At 47.0% G+C, this 25,685-nt stretch overlaps 1 protein-coding gene across 6 annotated transcripts in view; it reads right to left on the bottom strand.

Annotated features, from left to right (window-relative positions):
* Nedd4l (NEDD4 like E3 ubiquitin protein ligase) overlaps positions 1–25,685 on the bottom strand; it is a 337,346-nt gene that overhangs the window by 206,073 nt on the left and 105,588 nt on the right. For 5 of the 6 annotated variants that reach the window (XM_076555369.1, XM_076555377.1, XM_076555367.1 and 2 more), the window contains exon 2: positions 14,048–14,121. In XM_076555369.1, the coding sequence (XP_076411484.1) occupies positions 14,048–14,121 (74 nt within the window). Of the gene's footprint in view, positions 1–4,458; positions 4,536–4,648; positions 4,688–14,047; positions 14,122–25,685 lie in introns of those variants that run through there. The other variant, XM_076555370.1, reaches the window with a different exon arrangement.

Genomic DNA, 25,685 nt, shown 5'->3' with positions numbered 1-25,685 from the left:
CGCACTAGAGTCAAGGCATATGTTTACCAACTGTGCTGAGGTCCTCCAGGAAGAATGCCAGCCCTTTAATAATTTACTGGGCAGTTACAGATTGTAGATTCCTTATTAAACATTATTTGCACTAAGGTCATAAGTCTCCAAAAATATTTAGGAAGGAAATCAGGCAATAATTTAATTTTAATATACAGTTATATACCTGCATCTGCTTGTATGAACATGAATTCAACTTCAGTTATTATTCATGTGTCTTATGCACAAAGCAGTGAGAATAATTATTTTCACTAAGATAAAAACACTTTGCAAATGTATCCACTATCCAGCATCTTCAATTCTGTAGTGTACAATAAAAAGTTTCAGAAACTATATTTAAGCTTGCTGCCCCTGAAAAGAAAAATAAATAAAAGCTGCTGTAATATCTAGGAATCCAACTCCCTCATGCTCTAAAAGTCAACACCAGCAAAATTACTCTTTGTCATTCACCAGCAGAAGCTCCATTAAAGAGTTTAATTTGGAAACCATGACCAAATAGTATTGACACCCTACTCCTGGTTCTAAATCGATCTGGTATAGAAAATCAATAGCCCGTACGACACACTACGGCCTGCAGGCCACTGGCACACAACCATGTCCATTTATTTAGTTGGGACTCCAGAAACAATAGACCCAAATGAAAAGTCTCTGAAGCAAGGTTTTCAACGACTTTCATACCCACATTGCTCTCACCCATGAAGCAAGCTAGAAAGAAATGAGCTCTCCTCCTCAAGGCAGATCATCAAATTAGAACCTCTTTTGTCCAAAGCCAGCCTTAAAACATCACAGTGTTTCTCTAACGTTCTCCACTGCTTTTCTGTGTAACAACTGGCCAAAAAGACACAAAGACCCTCGGCCCAGAGGGGTCGTGCCCTAAGCTCAAGGAGAAGGAATGTCAAGGCTGGGAAGGGTCTGAAGTGACAGGACTCTGCTGGGGTCCTGATCAGTCTGTTTCTAACCTAGACTCTCCTTGTCCAGCCAAAATCCAAACCATCCTGGCTTCACAAACCTGCCTTTGGGTTGCCAATCTCGGGGATCAAAGAAATGTGGGTGCCTCTGATCCATAGATTTCATTCAAATCATCAAGGGGAGAGTCTGTACTTTCCCACAGTTTACAGATTGTCCAAATATACTTTATGTTGCTGTCAAGAGGCTGTACATCCCGCTAAAGCTCAGCTATCAATCTGGCCCTTTATTGGAAGAAAAGAAACAGACATGTACATGCATACACACACACACACACACACACACACACACACACACACACAGTGCAGTGGCTTCAGATTTAGATAACTGCATATAGCCCTCAGGAAAGTTTCTATTCTCCACTTAAGAACCTATTCTTTTACGTAAGGCTTTTAGTCTTAAAAATGGTTATCTTTCAAATTCTATCATAAAATAATTTCGTTAAGTACATGACAATGCTTCTCGGTAGATTAAAGCTCCCAAGTCTAAAATAATCTGTCTGCCTCTCTGTACCCATCTATGTACCCATCTACCTATCTATGAGATCTGAGAAACACAATTGTTCAGGGGAGCTGAGGAAGATGACTTAGTGAGTCAAGTATTTCTGGCACAAGCGTGAGGACGAAAGCTCAGATTCTCAGAACCCACGGAAAAGCCAGGCAGGCATGGGAACTGGCTGTAATCCCAATAGGAAGACAGAGATGGGGCAAGCTGGAACCAGTGAGCTCTGAGTTCAAAAAGAGACCTTGTTTCAATAAATAAAGAGGAAGGCACCCAACATCAACTTCAGGCTCTCAGGCACATGTGCATATACACCCATCCACACACGTGAGCCCACACACGTGAGCCCACACACATGCAAACACCACTCACACAGACATCTTGGAATTCCAATGACAGGTTTCCAAAATGGGTTCTGTACTGTGCCTTTTTAGAGGTCTGATTTTAGGTATTACAGAACACCGAACTTTCAATAGTCCAAATGCATGGCAGTTCCAGGGAACACCCCTCCCAAGGACTCTTGGGCTGCACTCTAGTTATGGTATAGAGCGGCCAGAGCGGTGGAAATCAGTCACAGGCAGAGGGTGCACGCTATCTGCCTCGGTGGGTGTGAATGGAGGAGCAGGATAGGTTCCCTTTCCCCATCTCATCACAGAAGTGCTCGGGTTGAAGCCCTTCAGCCAGTGCTCCTGAAGGAGTGGGTGTTAGGTCTGTCTCTGCAAAATAATATGCCACTGCTTGTCATACACACTGAGAAATGTTTGCTTCAGAGTCGCCTCTCAAGTTCTCCCGTTCCATATACTTGAGCGTCTTATGTATGCGCTCACAGAGGCCAGGCACTCAATGAAACTATGAGGAAAAAGAGGCGCTCTTGGCTGGAGAGAGGGCACCTAGCACTCCAGAGAGCGCCACGCAGCAGGGCACTCACCTTCTCTAGGATCAAGTCTAACTTGCTGCTTCTTCACTTCAATCACGCCAACAAAATCTATCAAGCACCTACTATGCGTCAAGCTTATCCTATTCCTGAAAACACATCAGATTCTCAGCGACCACAGTATCACTGCGGTTTGGAAACAAGGAAAGAATGCTTCCTGTTATTTTTGCTCTTTTATTAATCTTAATATATTCATGGATGGGGCGGGCAGGGAAAGCAGGGGACACACTTCTGAGGATAGGACTTTTACTAATAAACAACTTCAGGGATGATCCCCCACGCCAAAAAAAAAAAAAAAAAAAAAAAAAAACCCACAACTCACAAAGACGTATTTTTTAAGTGTCCAGACAGACATCCCCTGCCTTGTAAGAATGTACACCAGACATACCACAGCTTTCTCTCCATGATTCAAGATCTTGGGAAAGATCTACGCTGATGGCATTGACTACAGCAAGCCGGGGGTGGGGGTGGGGGGTGGGGGTGGGGGTGGAGGGTTCTGACAGCCTAGAGACAGGCTGCCCTGGGTGTTGACCAACTTGCCACACTCCGTCACCTTCCAGGAACAAGCGGGGCTGGGTGGTATGCAAAGCTGTGAGTTACATACTTTTAAAGGACATTGCATTCATTCAATAAAGACCAGGAAGCGAACATAAAAATGTGAACAATTGCAGGGTTGTTAAAGGGTAAGAAAGGTATTTATAGCTGGGAGGGAAGGTCCTTTCAGGTCATTTTGGTGTTTTCCTGGGGTGGGGGCGGAGAACAAGAACAGGTTCCTTGGGATTCCACATGAATCAGAGCAGAAATCATCTGCCTGATGCAGAGGTTCAAAGACAACCATATTTTGGTTCAAAGGTCATTAGCTTTGCAGATGCTGTGCTTCTGAGCAATGCCTTGGACAGCAAGGCTGCTCCAATGGGCCCCCAGAGGGAAATGGAGGCCAGGAAGAGTCTACAGGCCCTACACACAGGCTCTGGAGATGTCAGTCAGCTCTGGCTACTCAAGAGACACTTGTACAGGAGAAAACACCAAATGCAGCCTCAGCTCTGCCGCCAAGGATAGCCAATGGAAAACAAGAAGGATGAGATCCCGGGGACCCAAAGGCCTCAGTGAGTTCCACCTAGAGGGAAATCCAGAACTGACCTCCAGATATGGACCCTCACACCGACCCTAGTCTGGAGTGTCCAGACCACCACAAACTCCGAGAAACCTGGAAATCTGGGTTTGTAATCCAGAATCTTCCAAAAGTTGGCTCAGAACTCTTTGTTAGAACAACACAATCAACCCATCCATTTCTTCTAGTCCATGGGGATCATCAGTCCCCAATCTAGCCTGAATGCTATCCAACAGGTGTTTGTGACTGATCAAGGGGGACGTCAAGGTACTTACACCCAAAATCCAAGAAGGTGGGTTGTCTTATGTGACATTTTCAAACCGGTACAAGCAAACAAAAAAAAACCAAACCAAACAAATCACCCATCTTTTGGGACAAAACAAATAAATATTCTAAATCTGCATAAATATTACAAAATACATCCAATACATCACCTCACTGATTAATTACTTGTTGTCATTTTAGAGAAAAAAAATACTTGACATTGGTGGGAGCAAACTGTCCCCATTTAAAAAAAAAAAAACAAAAAAACCCAAGAATCATCTTAGCTCCACTGCCCATGGCATGACCAGATAACTATGATGTATCACCTGTCCCCAGTGTTTAAATTCATGTCTAACATACAGGAAACACAGAAGAAAGGGGGCAATGTCACTGTTTGCTTCCTCTGTCAACTTCCCAGGGTCACTAGGAAGGGGAAATCTCAACTGAGGAATTTCCTAGATCACACTGGCCTATAGCTTTTTCTGCAGGGTATTTTCTTAATTGCTAATTGATGAAAGAGAGTCCAGCCCACGGTGGGCAGTGCCATCCCTAGACAAGTGGGCCCAGGCTGTTGAAGAAAGATCCCTGAGCAAGCCAGGACAAGGAAGCCTGTAAGCAGTGTTCCTCCATGACTTCTGCCTCAAGCTCTTACCTTGAGTTCCTGTCATGGCTTCCCTCCATAACGGACTGTAATCTGCCTTTAGAGAAACACATTCCTTCCCCAGGTTGCTTTGTGGTCATGGTGTTTTATCACAGCAACAGAAAACAAAGACAAACACATTAATTCATTAATCGATGGCATCACCAGGAAATAATTTGATGTGGTAAATCAGACCACCTACCTGCCAGTCATTCAAAGGATGAGAGGAGCTAGTCTCGACCAGAGTCCAACAGCCCTGAGGACTAGATGCAATATGAACATCTCAATCCACTTTTAACAGCCCAGCTCAAAAAGGCACTTTAGAGACAGGGAGTTTAGTTAATGGACAAGGTGATGGTGTCCAGGAGGCAATTATTTTTAATTTTGTAAAGACAGTTCTGTGGTTCTATAGGCATTATTTGTTGATTTTGGGAGATATAGGCTTCAGCAGTTAGGGACCAGAATGGCGTTAATTGCAATTTGCCTTTGAATACTCTTGGGGGAAACTGATGAAGCAAACCAAAGAAAATACTAACTTAGATCTAGATAAAGGAGCCCAAAGTGAGCTGGTGCCATAGGCATGTGGGCCTTTATTACATAGGCATGTGGGCCTTTATTACATAGGGATGTGGGCCTTTATTACATAGGCATGTGGGCCTTTATTACATAGGGATATGGGCCTATTATACATAGGCATGTGGCCATTAAGGTATCATGATTCTTAATCAGAAAACGAAGGACATTTTCTACATACTATACTTCCAAAGACCTTCAGCTCATTTGTTTCAAAATTCAAACTAAAAGATGCCAAGGGAATAAACAATGGTGACCCTGTCATGTACAAGTCAGTACTAAGGGCTCCTCACACATGACAGTGACCCTGTCATGGGCAAGTCAGTACTAAGGGCTCATCACACATGATAGTGACCCAGTCACAGACAACTCAGTACTAAGGGATCATCACACATGACAGTGACCCAGTCATGGACAAGTCAGTACTAAGGGCTCATCACACATGACAGTGACCCAGTCATGGACAAGTCAGTACTAAGGGCTCATCACACATGACAGTGACCCAGTCATGGACAAGTCAGTACTAAGGGCTCATCACACATGACAGTGACCCAGTCATGGACAAGTCAGTACTAAGGGCTCATCACACATGACAATGACCCCGTCATGTACAAGTCAGTACTAAGGGCTCATCACACATAACAGTGGCCCACTCTTGTAAGGGTTCAGCACATATGACAGTGACCCAATCTTGTAAGGGCTCACCACACACTCTGACCTATGACACAACATCTTTCAAAGCTCAGTAAGAAAACATAAAACCTCAGAGCTAGTCTGTTTTCATTTTACTCTTTAAAGAGTAGCTGCATTGTCTCCGATTCCTCTTCTGAAACTTCAAATCAAGAGGACCCCAAGGAGGAAAAGCTGGTAGAGTTATATAAAAAAACTTCACCTTATGTGGTTCTTGCTCACACCTGTGACAAAAGGTCACATGTCTAGAGCTTCAAGCTTGGCTGAAAAAGAACAGGTGTTCTAAGTTTAAAAGGGGAACTTCCAGATTATACTAGCAAAGCACATCTATTCTAAATCGAACAGTCCCACTTCAAAAAGCCCCTGTCAGCTCCCATGGATTACAATGGGTAGTAGTTTGAATGTGTGAAACCAAGTACAGGATCCTAACATACACCTCAGTGTGGAGGATGTCTACCGGTCACCCACTCTGATGACCCAGACCATGCCTGAACTTTCACCCCTCAAGAGTAGCATTCCACCCATCGTGACTTACTGACTCCTACCTGTCTAGGTTCCTTCATCTGCAAAGAAGAAAATCAAGCGTGCATACTGTGTGTAAACAGCTTAAACTTTCAGTCCCAGGCACTTATGCGGCATTGGCTAATGGGTGCATGGTCAATGCATAGAGTCTTGTCACACATAAGCAAACCTCTAGCACAGACATTAATCTCTTAACAGGATAGCGCCCCCCCCCCTCCATTCTTCAGACTGTACCCTTTGTCAAGAAGCCCAACAGGGATCTGTAGAACATGTAGGCCAAGGTGACCCAGGTCACAAATGCCAACACCTAACCAACACCCTTGTAAGTCTAAGTGCCCCAAAGGGGTCAGCTGCAAGCTGGATCAACCTGTCTACATTACTACTTCATGCTGTGTAAGGTACTCATAGCCACAATGCCAAAGTCTTGAACTCTGCTGACTGTACGCCAAGACTCAAACTGAGGTCCAGATACTGACTTCAGCTACAAGTCGAAGCTTCATTTTCAGCTCAGGGTGGTCCCAAAGACACACAGGACCCCTCCCAGAGCCCCTAGAAGGTACCACAGGAAAGGCTTTTGACTACCAGCATGAGGACAATCACAGGCTGCTGTGTCACCTGTGTGGGGCTGGTGTCCTCACGGGCTGTTTGTACAATGAGCATGAGACACTGTGACTCACCGCCCTCCCACCTCATGGCTCACCTAACCCTGACGGCACACGTCACTGTGGTCACACAGCAGGACCTGTGTCTGCCCCATCAGAAAGGATCTTCTACAAGGACTCCCCGGGGGAAAGTGAGTGGCCTGTAACTGCTGACCAAGTTCCTGAGGTTGCTTCCATGTCTGCCTTGATTCTCAAGCAACGCCCGACTCACTTGCTCCATCTGAGCGGGGACGATGGCCAAGGTGACCCACAGATCCCCTCATCCACCTCTCGCGTCCTTGGCTCTTTCTTGACGCCTAATGCGAAGGGGTTGGTACAAAGGCCTTGACCCTCCATTGCCAGCCCCAATTTGGCCTTGTTCATCCCAAGAGAAACTGCTGGGATCTACGAAGACATGACTGGATCCATCCCTCTGTGAGGTATAAAAGTAGTTAAGTTTTCACAAATGTCAGTACCAAATACTCCTCGCTTCCCCGTTCGCCCGTGGTTCCTTTGTCTGCCAGCGTTGAGCCTGCTCCCCTTAGCTTCCTCTCTCCCCGCTCACCTGGCATGTGACTTCTGGCGAGCTTCCTCCGCTGTGTCCCAAGAGAGCCCCTGTGAGAACCAGAACAGGAACTTCCCCTGAATGCCCAAGGGAGGAGGGTAAGGAGCCCCCAGAACCTCTGGAAGGAGGAAAACACCCATTTTCCAGGCTGGCAGCCCTGGCCCACTGGACACTCCAATCACACTGCACTTCAGGAGTTCAAGTCAGCGTACTGACCCCGGGGTCCCAGGCAAGATTCCTGGGCCCGTGACAGGGATGAAACAAGGCTGCAGCCTCTAAAGACATCGGCTTTGCAAGGTGAGAGCTTGGAGACTCGGGAACTCACTGTAGACCAAGGACAACAGCTGTTCTACCCACTTGGGAGACATCACAGGACCTCTACAGGCATGCTGCCGTTGGAAGGGGCCAGTGAGGAAGAAACAAGTGAGCAGTTACCACAGAGGATGCAAACAGATTCCAGGCAAGTTGGAAAAGCAGCAGCCAGTACAAGAAGCAGCAACTTCAGGGCACATTCAGAATATGGAACATTTCCGAATACACAGTAGACAGGTTCAGGAAGTAGAGGAAGAGATGGAGCAGGCCCAGTTCACAGACTTTAATTATTTCTTAGGGTCTCTAGGGGCTGTAGCAAGTCCTGGAAAGTGAAAAATAAAGTGCGTGCCCAGCCATCAGAAGCGAAGCTGGCTAAGCTGCCAGGTAAAGGGCTGTGGGGGAAAACTTAAGACAGTACAGTGACTGCCACCCAAGCATGAGGTCCTGAGGTCAATTCCCAGAACCCATGTCAAAAAAGCCAAGTGTGATGTACTTGTAATCCCAGTGCTGGGGAGGGGGACACAGCTGGATCCCTGCGGCTTGCTGGCCAAAGGAATCGTAACACACACACACACACACACATACACACACACACACACACACACACACACACACCAGCCAAAGTTAAATGAGGCCAAGATGGAGCTGCAACCCCAGCTGGGAAAAGGACTCTCAGAAGCAGCCGGGCTTCACCCTGACCCTGCAGTGGCTAGAACAGCGCTTCAGTGTTTCCTGGGCCTCTCCCATGTCCTCTCACTTTCTTAAGGGCTAGACTAGCTTTTGCTCTGCACTGTTCTGGAGCCAGGCACGGCAGTACGTGCCCGTAAGCCCAGGCCCTGGGAGGCAGAGGCAGGACAGTCAAGAGCTTCAGGCTAGACGTGCCAATTGAATGTAGCAAGACTGTCTCAAACAAACAATGAGTTTGGAGAAGAGGAGAAAAAAAAAATCACAGAACATTTCTGTGATTGTAGAGAGAATAAAGACTGGATGCCTGTGACCCAGGGTGACAAAGACTCTACGTTTACCTTATGCCTCGACATCCCATTCTATGCAGGACTGATTTCAGACAGAACTGTCCCAATTTTAGATGAAGAACTACGTGACTGTCCTTTTCCGCCCCTCCAGGTGAGGCCGGCAGGGAATCCCCACCTCTATTGCGGCTATTCTTCCCATGGGCAGACCGCACCACTGCTCAGACAGCGGATCTGCTCCGAACAAGGGCTCTTTTGAACAAACTTGGACTTGGCTTCAGTGGAGGTGGAAAACAATCCTGCATCCTAAGTGCTGGACTGTGTCCCAGGGCACCAAAAAGGAGAAGGACCTCTCGGCACAGGCCTCTCAAGAGAGGACTGGTCAACTCCCGCTGAGGGGATGCTAGGCCGCCAGAGCTCAGCTCTACCAACACCAGGTCTTAGAGCCTTGGGCAGCTGCCATTACCGCATTAGAAAGACAAAGAGGGAGGAAGTATTCTACTTCTCCACAAGTTACCCCAAGTTACCATGCAGGCCAAACATCACATGCGGTCTCCCTGGCCTCCCACACGGTTACCCTGTCATGCCTCAGGCCAAGGAACTTCCGCTGTTTCCCTTCCAACTCCTACCCTGACTTCTGCCTAGGTGACTGGGAACCGGTGAGACCTGGGTTAGGGAACACTGAGGAGACAGGCTGGGGGTGAGGAGAGGACACCTGCTGGTCCAGGGCCCTGAAGGACACAGTGGATGGCAGGAAATACATTGCAAAACTTGCCCTTGTGCTTGTGACCATGCCGAATGACACCTCAGAGCTTCCGCTGACCGATCACTGTGGGTTCTCCCTGGACGCCAGCCTTCCACTGCAGGGTACAGTTATCTGTTTCCCGGACATGCCATGACATGGGGGGTTTTCAAAGATTTGTTAAGGTCGGGGGGAGGGGGGGATGAAGGCCATCAGGGAAATACAAAGTGATGAGACAAGTTATTAAACAACAACAGAGCAAACCAACAACAACAAACAAGTAAATTAAAAGTGTGTGGGGGAGATAAGGGAACCCCATAATGGACAAGACCACTGCACCCCAGAGTCTGGTTGAAGAGTCAGCAATTTCAGTACATTAACGTTTGCTTGGGAGGCCATCTACAGAAGATAATGACAATACTCCTTGTACACAGTGCTACTTCAGAGGAGAATGCTAAAATAGCAACGGCCCATGCTTAAGGCCTAAGCACACATGACCAAGGATCACATATGACCACGATCCCCACCCACCTGAAAACCACAGTTTTCAGAGACTCACAGAAAACGACGTATCTTTACCTCTCTGTACAGCCCTGGTACTCATGATTTTATCAGGCTGTTCTCCTATCCAAGGCATCCCAGGAGCCACTCTGTGATCCCAAAATACAGAAGTAGGGGCGAGTCCTTAGAAACTCTTTGGGCTTAGTAACTTCAAGGTGCCCAAGCCCTATTCCTGAACACCTCTCTTTCTGTTAATCCTCAGGTTTAACTCTTAGTTAAAATATCCTCCTAACAGACTCTGACTCCAGGGCCAGGAGACAGCTCAGAGGGTGCCTACCACCAGGGCTAATGGTAGTTCCATGCCCAGGACCTAGATGATGGAGGAGAGAACAGATTCCCACCAAGCTGTCCTCTGACCTCCACAGGCACGGAGGTTCTGAAAAGAATTCCTCAGGCACTGCAGGAGCCAGTACAGACTGGGGTCTCCAACCCAGGGCCCTGCTGTTCTGAGAGTAAGGGGAAGAGCCCAGAACAAGATGCCAACCTGCCCCAGACTGAACTACCACCGCGTCCTTCATATTCAGCAAACAGAAAAAGGGAGGGAAGAGGAGAAGGCGGTGGAGTGTTCCCATTTACTGGTCTAGAATGGAGGGGCACTCCATTTCTGGGTCCCTTTCTGGCACTGATCCATCAGGCGACACTATTTGTCTTTCAAATTTGCATCTTCCTTTTTATCCATTCTCTACGAAAAGTCCCTATTTTAATACAAATATGAAAAATTTAGGGCTGAAGTTTCCTGGGTTACTCTAAGATTCTGAGTCCAATTACATTTACAGTTTTAACTTCAGATCTTACCGACAAATTGCAAAATGGGATCACAATTCCATTTTTCAAAAATATCTTTTAAGACTTACTTCTTGGGGCTGGAGAGATGGCTCAGAGGTTAAGAGCACTGGCTGCTCCTCCAGAAGTCCTGAGTTCAATTCCCAGCAACCACATGGTGGCTCACAACCATTTATAATGAGATATGGCGCCCTCTTCTGGCCTGCAGATATATGTTCAGGCAGAACACTAGACATAATAAATAAACCTTTAAAAAAAAAACCTTCAACTTTATGTATTTGAGCTGGACGGTGGTGGCACACGCCTTTAATCCCAGCACTTGGGAGGCAGAGCCAGGTGGATCTCTATGAGTTCGAGGCCAGCCTGGGCTACAGTCCCAGGAAAGGCGCAAAGCTACACAGAGAAACCCTATCTCGAAAAAAAAAACCACCAACAACAAAAAATCCCACAACCTTATGTATTTGAGTGTTTTGCGTGCGAGTGTGCGTGTGTGTGTGTGTGTGTGTGTGTGTGTGTGTGTGTGCGCGCGCGCGCGCGCGCGCGCACGCGCACGTGTGTACACGCTACTGGATGCCTGGTGATTGACGAGTTCAGAAGAGGGTGGTGGATACCCTGGAATTGAGGTTATGGATGGCTGTGAGGTATCATGTGCGTTCTAGAAATTCAACCTGTGCCTCTGCATCTTCTCTCCAGGCCAGGTTTCATTTTTTACAAAGGAGTTAGGTTAAAACCAGACAAAACAAAAACAAAACAAAAAACAACAACTTAAAGGCAAGGGGACTTTCTAAATCCAACTTCTAAGAGCAGAGCTCTCCTGAGAAGGAAGAAACTCGGCAGGTGTTCAGATGCCTGTGCTGAATAATTCAATAATAATAGAGACAAGTGAAAAGTATAGCAGAAAACCTCCAGATAACACATGGATGGATGCTGAAAGGGCACTATGATGTCTATGGCAGCTAAGGGGTTAAGAAAGGAAAGACAGGTGGTAGAAGGGCCCAGCAGATAGGACACTTGCAAATCTGGCAGCCTGAGTGTTGGTCCCCCAAACTCACATAAAAAGGTGCAAAGAGAGGACTCATTCCACAAAGGTGCCCTCTGGCTTCCGCATGCACAGCATAGCATGCCAGCGTGCACACACAATTAAAAAAAGTTTTTTAAAGGTCATGGGAGCTGAACAGAGCGGAGCAGGATATAAGGTGGTGTTTTGATAGGGATGGAATTTGAGAACTCCAGGATTCCTGGAAATGGTGTCATTTCAGGTTGGTTAGAAGTAGGGATTCCTGGAACTAGTGACGGGGTTGCCCTAGAAGGGAAGAGGGGAAACATGGGATTTTCCTGTCCCCAGCTCCGGCACAGGTTCCTCTTTGCTGGTGCATAGACAGGCAGCCAACCCTGCAGTGTGAGTTCACAGTCAAAGGAGAAAATCCCTTTGGATGGAATGTGCGCCTCTCGCACAGGCCACCTACCCTCAGTGCCGGGAGGACACAGACTTTCAGACACTCGGACTGGCCGGGACACACCCAGAGAGCTTGTTTTCTACTGTCCAAAGTACACAGAAGTAAGTTCTTTAAGCAATCCTCCAATATTTGCTTCGGTTTTATTGTTTTGATAATTTCTCTAGGTTTCATTCTGTAAACTCGCTATCTTGAATAGGCAGCATTCAGTGATGGGTGACATGTGGGCAGTCGGACAACAGGGGTGTGACATTCACTGGCAGGAAATGGTTTCTCTGGGGTGTATGTGGAAGACAGGGAGTGACATGGGAAGAGGCAGAGGTACCGTCCTAAGATGGCCACAGGGCGAAAGCATCGGGGGCCAACAAGAACCTGACGACACGAATCCTCAGCAGCCCCTCGCCCTCTCGAGTTCACCCCACCGCACAATAAAAGGAGCCTTGGACAAGGGACAGTAGGCTGCCTACTCATTCTTCTAAAACTGCTGACCTGGTGATACCAGGGAGCAGCTGGACTTCTTGTGCACGTGGTCAAACGACCTCAACGATAAATGACGAAGCTCGGCTTGCTTCTAGGTCTCAACTGGGCCAAAGCTCAAGAGCTCTGTGCCCCAAAGTCTGGCTCGAATCTTTTCAAGCTGTTTTACACCATCATCCTGTACCCTGCCCATAATACGCTGCCACACCCTACAGAGAGCCTAAGTGGCCAAAAAGGGCAGAGAACATGGCAGTACTGAAAACACAATCGTTAAAGCACACAGAAGGCTCAGGCTGCCACCCAGCCAGGGCGTCAGTGAGACAACAGCCATCGCCAGCATCACCCACGTCACCCCATCCCTGCACACACATGACATGTGTCAAGGGAACCCAGGTCAAGAAATAGTATATGCTTTGATGTTCCCCTAGTTAGGAATTAGAAGCACAAAACCTAGAAAGGCCACCCCTCAGCATCAGTGGAGAACTGGTTACAGATCCCCAATCTCAGATGCTCACGCCACATATATACAATTGGACACTGTGGTATTTGCAAATAACCAATGCCTATTTCCCCATATACTTTAAATCACTTTTACATCTCTCATAATACTTAACCTAAACACTATGTAATCACTTTTGGACTGTATTGTTTAGAAAATGGTATCAGTTGGGGATAAAACACTGTACATGTTCAATACCAACATCATTTTTTCCCCCAAATATTTCTGATCTGGGGTTGACAGAATCCATGGATCCAGAACCAGTAGATGTGCTAAAGATAAGCAAAGCCATATTCCCAAACAGAAGAGAGGAAGAAAACGTCACTAGAATCTACTATCCTTAAGCAGTCAGCCTACATGGGGGAGCTGGCTAATTATCGTGGTGATACAGTCAGAGATCACAGATACCCATGCAAACACTACCCTTGGCTCTCTGCATCACCATTAGGCACTAAACCCAACTCCCAAGTGCCTCTGCAGAAGCCTTGTGGGTGATCCAGATGCCCACCTAAATTCGAAAAGGATTTACCTACCAGGCCTTCTGGCTCAGGCCTATTAATTCCACCATTCAAGGGGCAAAGAGAATAGGACCACAAGTTCAAAGCCAGTCTAGGCCACATGGTGAGCTCCTGTCTCAAAAGAGAAAGTAAAAGGGGGCTGGGGGTCCCTTTAATTGTCGAGCACTTGCCTAACATGCACAAGGCCCTAGGTTCAATCCCCAACACCACTCACTGAAAGTTCACCAACTTCTCCAGCAGCCCACAGAAAAAAAAAGAAAAAAGAAAAAAAGAAAACGAAAAAGCAGACATACCTGGCTCCAAATATGTCCTTTTTGGCGAGGTCAATTCCAGAAACAACTTTTACTCTGAGAATACGGGATTCTCCCTGTTAGAAAAAGGGAGGGAGAATAATGAGGTTAAAACGGATCCTTAAGAGACAACTCTTTCAACTAGAAGCTTCAAGTGGGTAACTTCTCCTCAGCCCAACACTGAAATACACTTCAGTTCACGCTCGGGCAACTCCTGCTCACGGTCAAGTTCGGAAGGCAACGCTGTAGCGCTCTACAAAGCTGACTCCAGCCAGGACAAGTTTCAGACCATCTCAGTCTATACAGTGAGGTGCAGGCTCGTTAGGGCTCTATGGAAAAAATCCAAATGAAAGTCTGGGAGGGTGGCTCAGTCAGTAAAGAGTTAGCCTTGCAAGCATGAGGACCTGAGTTCGATCCCCAGAACCCATATAAAAGAACTGGGCATGGTATGAGTTCAGAATCACAGTGTTGGGAAGGCAGCGGTAGGTGGATCCCTGGACCTCACTGAACAGCAAACCCAGCTGACTTGCTGAATTACAGGCCTCGTCTTTAAAGAAAATAACAGAATAAACAAACAAAAAGCCAAGGTAGATGGCATTTTGAGGAATGGCATTTGATACACAAACAACATGAAAAAAGATGTGAAGATCATGGAAACGGAAGCATTCTGATTAATGAAGCACAGGTTCAATTCTAAGCAGGCAGGTCATTAGTATCAATTACTTCTGATATTTGAGGAAATATTGCCCAGCTGTACCAAGCACACAACCACGGGAGCCACTGAGGATATATCTTCTAATAACCAGGTGTCAAAATCACTATAAATAATTCTTCCTTTCAAGTGCATGTATTTACAAATGTGGCCAGGGATAGAACACAAACAAGTTTTATGTAGTGGAATATTTCTTTTTATGTTTTTGAGTTCTTTTCAATTTGCAGTATTAGCGAGCAAAGATAATTTCCTAGTTCTGATGAAAACAAAGAAAAGGCTCATTCTGAAAGGTAACCTCAGCCGGGCGGTGGTGGCGCACGCTTTTAATCCCAGCACTCAGGAAGAAGAGCCAGGCGGATCTCTGTGAGTTCAAGGCCAGCCTGGGCTACAGAGTGAGTTCCCAGGAAAGGCACAAAGCTACACAGAGAAACCCTGTCTGGGGGGGGGGGGGGGGGAGGAAGAAAGAAAGGTAACCTCAAACTGGTTAGTCAATTTCCCATCCATCCATCCATCCATCCATCCATCCATCCATCCATCCAGTCATCCATTTCTTTCCAGTATTTCTTCAGTATCTTCTCTGCACTGGTCACTGCACTTGGTCTTCAGATAAAAACAGAAGTAGGCTCCTAGGTCTACTGGAGTAATAGACACCAACACTGGCAGCAGGTGAAGGGCCAAAGGCTAAGAACATCTGAGGATGGATGAGGTGGCATTGGAGGACTGAGCCAAGTCACAGAAGTCTGAACTTGTGTCACTATTAACATGAACTGAAATGGAGGACTGTGTCCAACATGCCTCGTCAACCAAACAGATGGCCAACAGGACAAAGACTGAGTCTGAGTCGGAGACTTCAGAGCTAATCAGCACAGAGCTGGAGGTTGGTGTGACAGACAATGGTCTGCAGATAGTTAGCCAAGAAGAATAAAAGGAGGTAATGACTAGGAAAGGAGCCCTTGGAACATGAGTTCTGAGTAGCAGGAGGAAAGCAACCCAAAATTCATCTGCCAAGTAAGTTAAAACCTAGGAAGAAGACCTACATGACCTCATAATAATGAAGTAGAAACACAGAAAAACAAAAGGCGGATCAAATCTGGTACCGAGCCTTTGCTAATTAGCCACAGATCCACAATACATACAGGCCAACTACAGCATGTGCTTGAGATGACTTACACCTCAGGAGTCTTCCATCCCCATTACAAATCCACCCGCCTCCCACATACACACACTCATCCTCTTTCTCTCCCTGACATGAAACTGCTTCCACACAAATACAGAGAAGAATACAAACATGTCCTCTCTCTCCCTGACATGAAACTGCTTCCACACAAATACAAAGAAGAATGCAAACATGTAAAGGAAGATACTTTCAACATGTCTGTGCTGGGGGTAACAGCTCGGTGGTACTTTCCTAGAAGAGGGTTCCTTCCCCAGCATGCCAAGCGACAGCAGTGTTGGACAGCCCATAAGGGTTGATCAGGACAGGGACGTAAGGCTAGACTCATCAGGGATAACGAGGACACCATGGTACCTTAGTACGACAGTCTCCCACGCAGTTACCAAAGTGCCCCGAGTGCTGCTGGGATCACCCTGAACTATCTATCCCTTGTACACTGACAGACCAGGGGTCAAGAATTCTTCCTCTGGCACACGGTGTTCTACAAGTGGAGGCTCTTTTCTGCTTCTCCCCGAAGCTGTCCTTTGCTCCAGGTCACATGGTGCCTCCCAGAGCCTTCTCCCATTGAGGGATGTCACGGGGAACTATTTTTTTAAACATGGATCAAAATCTGGTACCACACCTCTGCAGAATTGTTGCCGAGAGTATGTGACCTGCTAGTGCCCAGTGTATAAAAAGGGAGAGCTAACCATGTACCTTCCAAATGAATGGGTCCATGCCTGATCAAAAGGGGAATGAGGAGCCTCAATGTATGTAGCTGCACACACACACACACACACACACACACACACACACACACAAATGTAATCAAGACTGCTTGAAGTCTGAATCTAGAGTTCCAACCAGACCTTGAAGGAGGGAATCCCAGAGTCCATTCACTAACCACTGGGCCCTGGGACCAGGACCATGCAGACCTTGACCCTAACCTGACTCAAAAGACCGACAGAGTCAGTCGCCTTCCTTGGCCTGCTCACCTACTGCCAACCCTACCACCTTGGCACTGATCGGGCATTGCTTGGAGTTTGAACCCAGAGTTCCAACCAGAACTTGGGATCAATAGGTCGCTCAACCCTTATCAGAGACACTTCCTGCAACAGATGGGAAGTAAAACAGAGTCCTACAACTATACAATGTGCAGAGAGTGAGAGACTTGGGAGCACTCAGTCCTAAGCAGGATGTCTTTATTTAGACTCCTCCCCTCACGGTGATGGAGGACTCCAAGGAAACGGTGTCTTCCAGACACAAAGGACTGTGCACCTCTTAACTCACAGAGACTGTGGCAGCACACACAGGGCCAGATGAAAATCCCAGTGTGGAGAAGGGAAAGTGGACACAAAGTCCCACCCTTATCCAAGAAGCTGTTTGCAACTGATGATGCTCACTGGGAGAGGGAAAATCAGTTTTCTCCAATGCAGGATACCAGCCACACTCCAGGGCAGGCGCCATGCCCAGGAGTAGCTGCCCAGTACAAAAAGTACTCCATATGCGTGTGTGAGGGGCGTGTGTGTGTATATGTGTGTGTGTGTATGTGTGTGTGTGTGTGTGTGTGTAGTTTTGGTAGTTGGGTGGTTAGGGAGGTGGTGGAGGATTTGGGAGAAACTGGGAGTAGAGGAAAGAATATGACCTAATTATATTGTATGTAATTCTCAAAAAAAAAAATTTAAACCTATTTTTAAAATATGCATACTCACACGCACAGTATACTGTGATGTTCCTCTACCTAAGGAGCACTTACTGAATACCCACCACGTGCCAGATACAGTACTGGGGGACAAAGATGTAAGCAAGACGGAGTTCCCACCTCAGAGAACTCCAGGGTCGAAAAGAGGCAGAAGGACAGACTGGACATACAGAGTGCCAACAAGCGACACAATTTCTGAGGGCTCTGGAGATTGACAGTCCACAGTGAGGCAACTGACCGAGCATGGCCAGTGCTCAAGAAAGGCAGAGAAGACGCCTGAACGGAGACCTGGGAAGCAGTGTTGAGTTGAGAAGGAAGTTTCAGGAGGGGTTGATGGCAAACCCGGGCACACAGGGACAGGCCAGTTAAGAACGTGCCCGGAAAGGCACTGGGGTGTGGTGGGGTCAGAGACCAGACGGGAATCCTTGGAAGAGGGTGGGCATTCTACCAATCATATGGCTGGAAGCAATAACAAGTGGATGACAAACAGGACTGACAGGGAAAAGGGAGCGGGGACAGAGGCAGAGAGCCTGGTGAAGCTTCCAGCTGAGAGGAGACAGGGAAGTGGCCAGACTGAGCAACCCCAAATATGTTCGGTGGGGCGTGCTGCTGCGGCCCTGTCATCCCAGCGCTCAGAGGCCGGGGGAAGTCAGTCATGGGTTCCAGGCCAACAGGGATGGTACAAACACGGTCTCACCAGCACAAAGTCACAAGAACCAAAGTTCAAAGTGAAGTGTCGGACTCCAGCCTGGTGTGGGGCGTAAGTCTCGAACCCAGCATTCCAGAGGTGGAGACAGTTGGATCTCTGTAAGTTCAAGACCAGCCTGGTCTACATAGTAAGTTTCGGGACAGTCAGAACTACATTGAGACCCTGTCTCAAAAAACAAACAACAATGAATTAAAAAACAACTAAACAAAATAAAGTGTCTGGTTTAAAAAGAATAAAAAAAATGCAGGGTGGTGGTAGCACATGTCTTTAATCCCAGCACTTGGAAGGCAGAGGTAGGTGAATTTCTGTGAGTTCAAGACCAGCCTGGTCTGCAGAGTGACCTTACAAAGCCAGGACAATTACACAGAGAAGCCTAGTAATAACAACAACAACAAAAATAATTAATTAATTAAAAATGAGTTAGCAGCCATGCAAGTTGTCAATAAACGGTTTACCTCTTTCTCAACACACAGCTAGACTACATTTCCCAGCCTTCCTTGTGGTTGGGGACACATCACATGATTAAGTTCTGGCCAATTGAATGTGGACAGGAATGATGAGGGCTGCTGCCAGAGATTCATAAGCCATCCCTACATAGGACACGGTCTGTTTGCATACCCATCTCTGCTAAATGCAGAAGAGCATACAAGGTGAGCTGGAGGGGAAACTTCACGAAAAGAGGAAAGAGAAGGCCCCCAACATGACCTGCTGCCCCTCCCAGATCAGCGTCCCACTGAAAAGCAAAGGCTGAGGCAGCCATGAGTCTGCCTTTCTATACAGCATCTGACTGTTTTTTAAAGGCAACGACCAGGCTGAAGGGACGGCTTAGCAACAAGGTGGGACTCAGAGCTGAGGAACCCTGACCCCACAAGATGGCAGTAGAGAACCAACAAGAGCTGTCCTCTGACCTCTGCACACCCGTCCGACAGGCGCACGGCGCTCGTGCACACACAAAATTTAATATTTTAAAAAGTCAACGACACATCTATGCAACCAATATAAAAGATGCCAAATAATGCTGATGACCTCTGGTCAGTGGTAACGTCGTCTAGTTTACGTGTCGTTTTTTTCCTTTTGAAACATAAAATATTTAAAAAAAAAAAACAAAAACAAACAAACAAACATTTACCTGAGGCTGTAGCTCCACAGAGCACTTGCATGGCCAACACCACAAAGAATGAAAAGGGGGAGACTCCGACTTCTTACAGAAGTCTCAGAATACACTCACAATAAAAGGAAATTGGAAAACACAAGTCACAGGTAAAGGAACCAAATCCATATTGCTGCATTTCTAAGGTGAATAAACCCAAGAGGTTTTGTTTGATTGTTTGTTTTGTTTTTTTTTTCTGTTCTGCCAACTCACAAAGCTATAGAACTGCATTATTAGGAAGATGTGAAATCTTATGCACTATGCAGCCAGCAGCTGGGAGATGGGGAGAGAAGAGGGCTTTTCTTCAGCACTGTTGACAAGCAGCTGTCATAAGAAAGCTGATTGCTCGCTCTCTAAAGTCCAAGCAAAAAGTGTGACTCTATAAAAATCCTTTTTAAACAGTAAAGATTTCTTATCTTTGTTTCCTCAAAATGACAAAGTTAAATACAGATAAGCAGCCATCATCACTGAGCAGGGGAAAGGTGTGTGACTAACTTACCACACGCAGTGGGCCCCGGGCTGAAGGACTGTACTTTCTGAAGCATGTTATTACTTTCATAAAATCTATGCACGGTATTTTGGTCCTTGTTTATGACTTTAGTGGAATCAAATATTTAACTAAGGTGGCCTGGCTTTGACAATAAAAAATATTATTCAAAGACGCACTGCACAATGCAGAAAGAACCAGGGAGAGAAGAGGCCAGGCCAAACACAACTTTCCAAGTCTCTTCCTGTAATTAATGTGCTGACCTGCTGTTATACAACAGAGGCGATTCCAGATACATTCTCTGTGTGACTTTCCTGAGCACCGACTTCTCTAGTGTTTTCATCGAGACCCGGAGCACACTATCATGCCCAAGCCACACATCACAAAGCAGAAGGCCCCTAAGAAGCAGGTGGGATTTGGACGGCTCGTCTGACGGCAAGTGTCTTGAACTCTCTTAAACCATGTGGAGGTGGCACTAGATGATGTCCACCCTCAAAGTCTCTGAAATACTACATCTATCCAAATTCTCCTCCTGGCAAACAAAACACACCTTTGAATTCTACTCAAAATGCCCCGTGCTGGGGTCTGCCTGTTCCCTGATGACCTTTCCCTTAGACGGGGACTCCTTATCTACTCGCGTTATCTACAACAGCAGCTGCTAGCCCTGAAAGAGTGTGATGGCTGGGCTGGGAAATCACGTTCTTCCTTCATGGGGGAACCAGTGTAAGCCCAGGTTTCACATACACCAGCTGTCCACATGGATAAGGAAGTCCTAAGTCAGGGATCTCACGATCTTGGTCATTATCCTCTGAATTATTTATGTATGTCGCCCCTACCCTAGAATATATTTGTAATTCTAGTTGGTACCTGTGATACGACGGGGCCACATGTGGACGAAAAGAGACCACCAACGCCATTCTCAACCACAGACTGCATTCATGTCATGCAGCTTTTGTTCCTTTTTAGAAAGAGTAAGCTAGCACATGGGAGTTGCCTGTTTAACACCCAGTACCCGAGAGGTTATCATTCATCTTTGCATACCTGCCCCAATTCTCAGACAAGATTTTGTGTTATGTATTTCTGGAAGACTTGGGTTGGTTTTTTTGTTTGTTTGTTTGTTTTTAAGAGTAGTTCCAGGGTCACAGCAAAGGTGGATGGAAAGTACAGAGATTTCCTACAGGCTACCTACTTCCCCATGACACTCATGTAGGGCCTCCCCCACCATCGACTTCCTGCTTCTGTGATGCACTTGTTACCACTGATGAAACCATTGAAATTACGTCAGTGCCGTGCAGAATATTCTGAACAGTGTGTAGCTAATGTGTGTGTACAAGTAAGTAACAGCCCTTCCCTACCTCACTTTAAATAAGAATCCTACATATCCCCTGCCCGTATCACATACACTTCTGTCACAGCCAACTCTTCTGTATCCTGTCTCTTGTCCCTTTTTGCCTCCCCTACCCTAATTCCTACCCTCTAAGCCTTTTCAGCTCTTCACTTCCCTGGCAGATTTCAGGAACATTCTGCCAGCTCTCTATAACTTTTTCCCCTCAGTTCTCCACTCTAAGTCACACTCAACTACTGTATTTAAGGCACGACACTAGCACCGGGGAGGCACACACCACTGAACAAGGTGCATGGCTCTGTCCTCCTACAATCAGCTGAGGTGTGCTGTGAGGGTGCACTGGCCACAGCCACAGCATCGGCTTCAGCAAGGCTCTGTGGCTATAACCAACAAATTCCTGCAGTGCTACTCTCAATTTTGACCAATCTTCCAGGTCACCCCATCAGCCACCATCCAAGTGTGTGTGTGTCTTAGACAGAGTAAAAGTTCTAAGGCTGGCAGATTGCTCAGAATGTAAAATACTTGCCATGCAAGTATGAAAATCTGAGTTAGAATCTCAAGGACTCAAGCAAAAATCAGCTGTGGTAGTGAATGTCTGCCATCCCAGTGCTACTCTGGAGAGATGTGAGGCAAAGAGAAGACAAGCCCTAGATGCTTGAAGGCCAGCTTGCCTCGTGGTGTCCACAGGAGCACACAACAGGCCGCATCATCTCAATCAAGGGAGAAGGCAAAAGCCAGTACTCAAGGTTTTCCTATGATCACATACAGGACCATGGCACATGTGTGCCTGAACTCATGCACACAAAAAGATGGATGGATAGATGATGGATGGATGGATGGATGGATGAATGGATGGGTGGATGGATGGATGGGTGGATGGATGGGTGGGTGTTGTGGAAATTATTTTAACTAGGCAAAGATGTGTTAAATTTGTTTATGCTGCAGAATATTACTTTAACTATGTAATGGTATGTTACATTTGTTTATGCTGCATTTGTTTAATGGTGTAAGGATGTGCGGTCAATTATGTAAAGATGTGTTGCATTTGTTTCACCTTGCCTGCCTACGGCACCTGATTGATCTAAATAAGAGCTGAGCAGCCAATAGGTAGGCAGAGAAATGATAGGCGGGGCTGGCAGGCAGAGAGAATAAAAGGAGAAAGTCAGGCTCGAGAGAAAAGAAGAACCAGAGGAGGAGGAGAGGAGGAGGGGCACTCCCAGGGCAAGAAGCCAGGAGACGCCAGGCAGCCTGACCTGGAGGAGCAGTGACAGTAAGATGGATGGAAGGAAGAAAGGCAATAAGCCCCGAGGTAAAAGGCAGATAAAGAGAAACAGGTTAATGTAAGTTAAAAGAGCTAGCCGGAAATGTGTCTAAGGTAGGCCGAGCATTCAAAACTAGTAGTAAGTCTCTGTGTCATGGTTTGAGAGCTGGTTGGTGGCCTAAAAGAAAAAGCCTGCTACAGATAAGAGACAGTTCTGGCTAACCCCAGTGAAACAGACCTATAATTCCTGCTACTTAGGAAGCTGAGGCAGGAGGATTGCAAATTCAAGACCAGTTGGGGCCCCTTAGCGAGACCTTGCTTCAACATTACAAAGCAAAAAGAGGGCTTCGGATATAGCTCAGAGCTCCGGGACCTGTCAATCATGGTACTTGGTCGGAATATATGGAGCATGGCTGGAATACACAAGTGTGTGGTCCGAATACATGAAACCCCAAAGAGCAAGCAAGTTCTTCTGGGTGGGAGTGGAGTTCCACAGTGATCCCAGCTAGAAACATCACATCGTCACATGTCAGAAGTCCCCGGTGACTCGGAGATGACAGAAGAGCAGAGGCCCATGAAATGAAGAAGTAGGCAAGCATACCAACTCCAATGGCTGCTTTCTTCGGTTAATTAAAAGTTCTTTTTAACTGGAGAGTTGGTTAAGCTCCCTGTAAGTGGTTTTCCAAGGATCCACTTGTCAATGGTTCTTTTGTCCCTCTAATCAGAAGACAGGAAACATTATTAAGTTCCTCTGAGATCACTGAGAATCATCTTGTGTTTACAGTTCTAAAAATGACCACAGTAAACAACAGTACTGTGTTACAGGCCAAACCTCTTAGCTCACCATCTAAAATTATGCATTTTTTTTCATGGCAGATGTAAGTGACCTCTCACAAAAATTGAGGTCTGGGTTTTGGTTGGAATGTGTAGTCTAAATAAAAAGGAATGGGAAGGGGGCAGGTTCGGGGAGGGGGGCAAGAAGATGCCCCCCCAGGCCTTGGAGATAAAATTCAACAAGAAGCATGACTCTGGTTACATGTTGGCAAATGTGAGAAGACCGCCCAAGAACCGTGACCCAGTGTCAAGGGTGGCTCTCACACTGAGGAGCAAGCCTCTGCACAGATGTGAAGACACAATGGCAGGCATCCTCCATCTATGGGCAGACTGCAGTTCATCACAGGCTGCCTGGTGAGCGTGGGCTCAGAGCGAGGCTTTAGCTTCCTGACAGGCCATCTCCACAGCTCCTTGCTGCTGCTTCCCAAGTATTGCACTTCCCCACTGCATGGGACCCACTGTAGGCATCTACTTTTTAAACTCCAGACAGCCACCCGCATCCATGATCAGGCCCTATTGGGGCCATGCAACATGACTGACAAGGGTTCCCCTCCACCTACAGATGGTACCCAAGTCACCTCTGCTGGCCTCACAGATGTTCTCTGCTTCTTTAGCCACATAAGATAATTCTTGACTTTATTCCTACCAATCCCTCATTTGCTGCTGGGTTCACACTCAGAATGTAATTGCTTCCTAGTTCTGGGGTACCTGCGGTCCCCTTGTTAAAGACCCAGCCACACCTGAGCTACAGCTGGAAACCATTCAGTGCTGATCCGCTGTGATCAGAAAGAAGGGAAGTGGGGACACTGAGTTTCAGGACCCAAGGCCCTGGGATGGTACCTGTCGCCCGGGCTTTCTCACAAGCTCTGAAACCATACCCACCGTCACAGAGAAATGCTTCCCAATCATCTCCGGTGGATGACAGAGACAAATGTACAACCCAACTCTGAAGAAAAAAACAAAAAAAAACCAAAACGTCATGATGCTGTAGACTGTACACAGGTCCAACTGATGACAACCACTGCTTCTGCGGGACTACCGGCTTTCTGCTTGCCCGCCTTCTGCCTGCCCTAGGGCGGCCAGCATGGCTACAACTGTGTGTGAGTAAGTCCCTCTTCCATGACCCCCACAGCTTCCTATCACTCTCCCCGTCCTTTCTTTTCACTGCTCTCTAAGCTAACTCTCTTCCTGAAGCCCTCAGGAGCAGAGACTAGAGAGCGGCTCATGGGAATAATGAGACACATTCAACTTCTCATGCCCAGAGAGCCCCAAGGTGCCCTTCAGCTGGCTCGCCACAAGAGGGTCCTCCCAGATTCTGGCCAAGAACAGAGAACCTAAGATTGTAGGGACGTTGACCAAATGGTACTGATGCAAAGGAAAGCAGGAGAGTGAGCAACAGTGAGCACTGAAAAGAGGAGGAGTGGGCAGCAGGGATAGGTCAGCAGATACAGATGCTGTCAAGCTTGGCAGTCTGAGTTCAATCCCAGGCATCCATGTGGTGCGTGGAGAACTCTGAATCCTACAGGCTGTCCTCTGACCTCCAAACGGGCACCGTAGCATGTGCATGCCTACATGCATGCATGCATTCATTCATTCATTCATTCATTCATATTCCCCTCCCTCCCTCCCTCCCTACCCCTCTCCCTCTCCCTCTCTCGAGATAACAGAGAGCTGGGGATATAATTCATCAGGCAAAGTGCCTGCCTAACATGGACAAAAGTCCTGAGTTGGATCCCAAGAACTGACATAAAGGGAGGAGGAGGGTGCTGTGGGATGATCTGTATGTTAAATGTGTTGCTCTGATTGGTTAATAAATAAAACACTGATTGGCCAATAGCCAGGCAGGAAATATAGGCGGGACAAGGAAGAGAGGAGAATTCTGGGAAGTGGAAGGCTGAGGCAGAGAGACACTGCTAGCCGCCGCCATGACAAGGAAGATATAAGGTACCAGCAAGCCACGAGCCATGTGGCAACTTAGAGACTAATAGAAATGGGTTAATTTAAGATATAGGAACTAGATTAACAAGAAGCCTGCAACAGCCATACAGTTTATAAGTAATGTAAGTCTCTGTGTGTTTACTCAGTTGGGTCTGAGCAGCTTCAGAACTGGCAGGTGAGAGAGATTTGTCCTGACCGTGGGCCAGACAGGAAACTCTAGCTACAGGAGGGAACACTGGGAACTACTTCCTGTTCTGAAGGGGTTAACAGCTTCCGGACACACTGCAAGCATAGCGGGGAAAGGACATCCACCAGCAGGTTCACTCCTTCTCTGGACCAGAAGACCCCAT

Source organism: Peromyscus maniculatus, chromosome 19, assembly GCF_049852395.1.
Source record: "Peromyscus maniculatus bairdii isolate BWxNUB_F1_BW_parent chromosome 19, HU_Pman_BW_mat_3.1, whole genome shotgun sequence".
In the NCBI taxonomy this organism is placed as follows: domain Eukaryota; kingdom Metazoa; phylum Chordata; class Mammalia; order Rodentia; family Cricetidae; genus Peromyscus; species Peromyscus maniculatus.
This window is presented reverse-complemented; position numbering and strand designations above follow the sequence as displayed.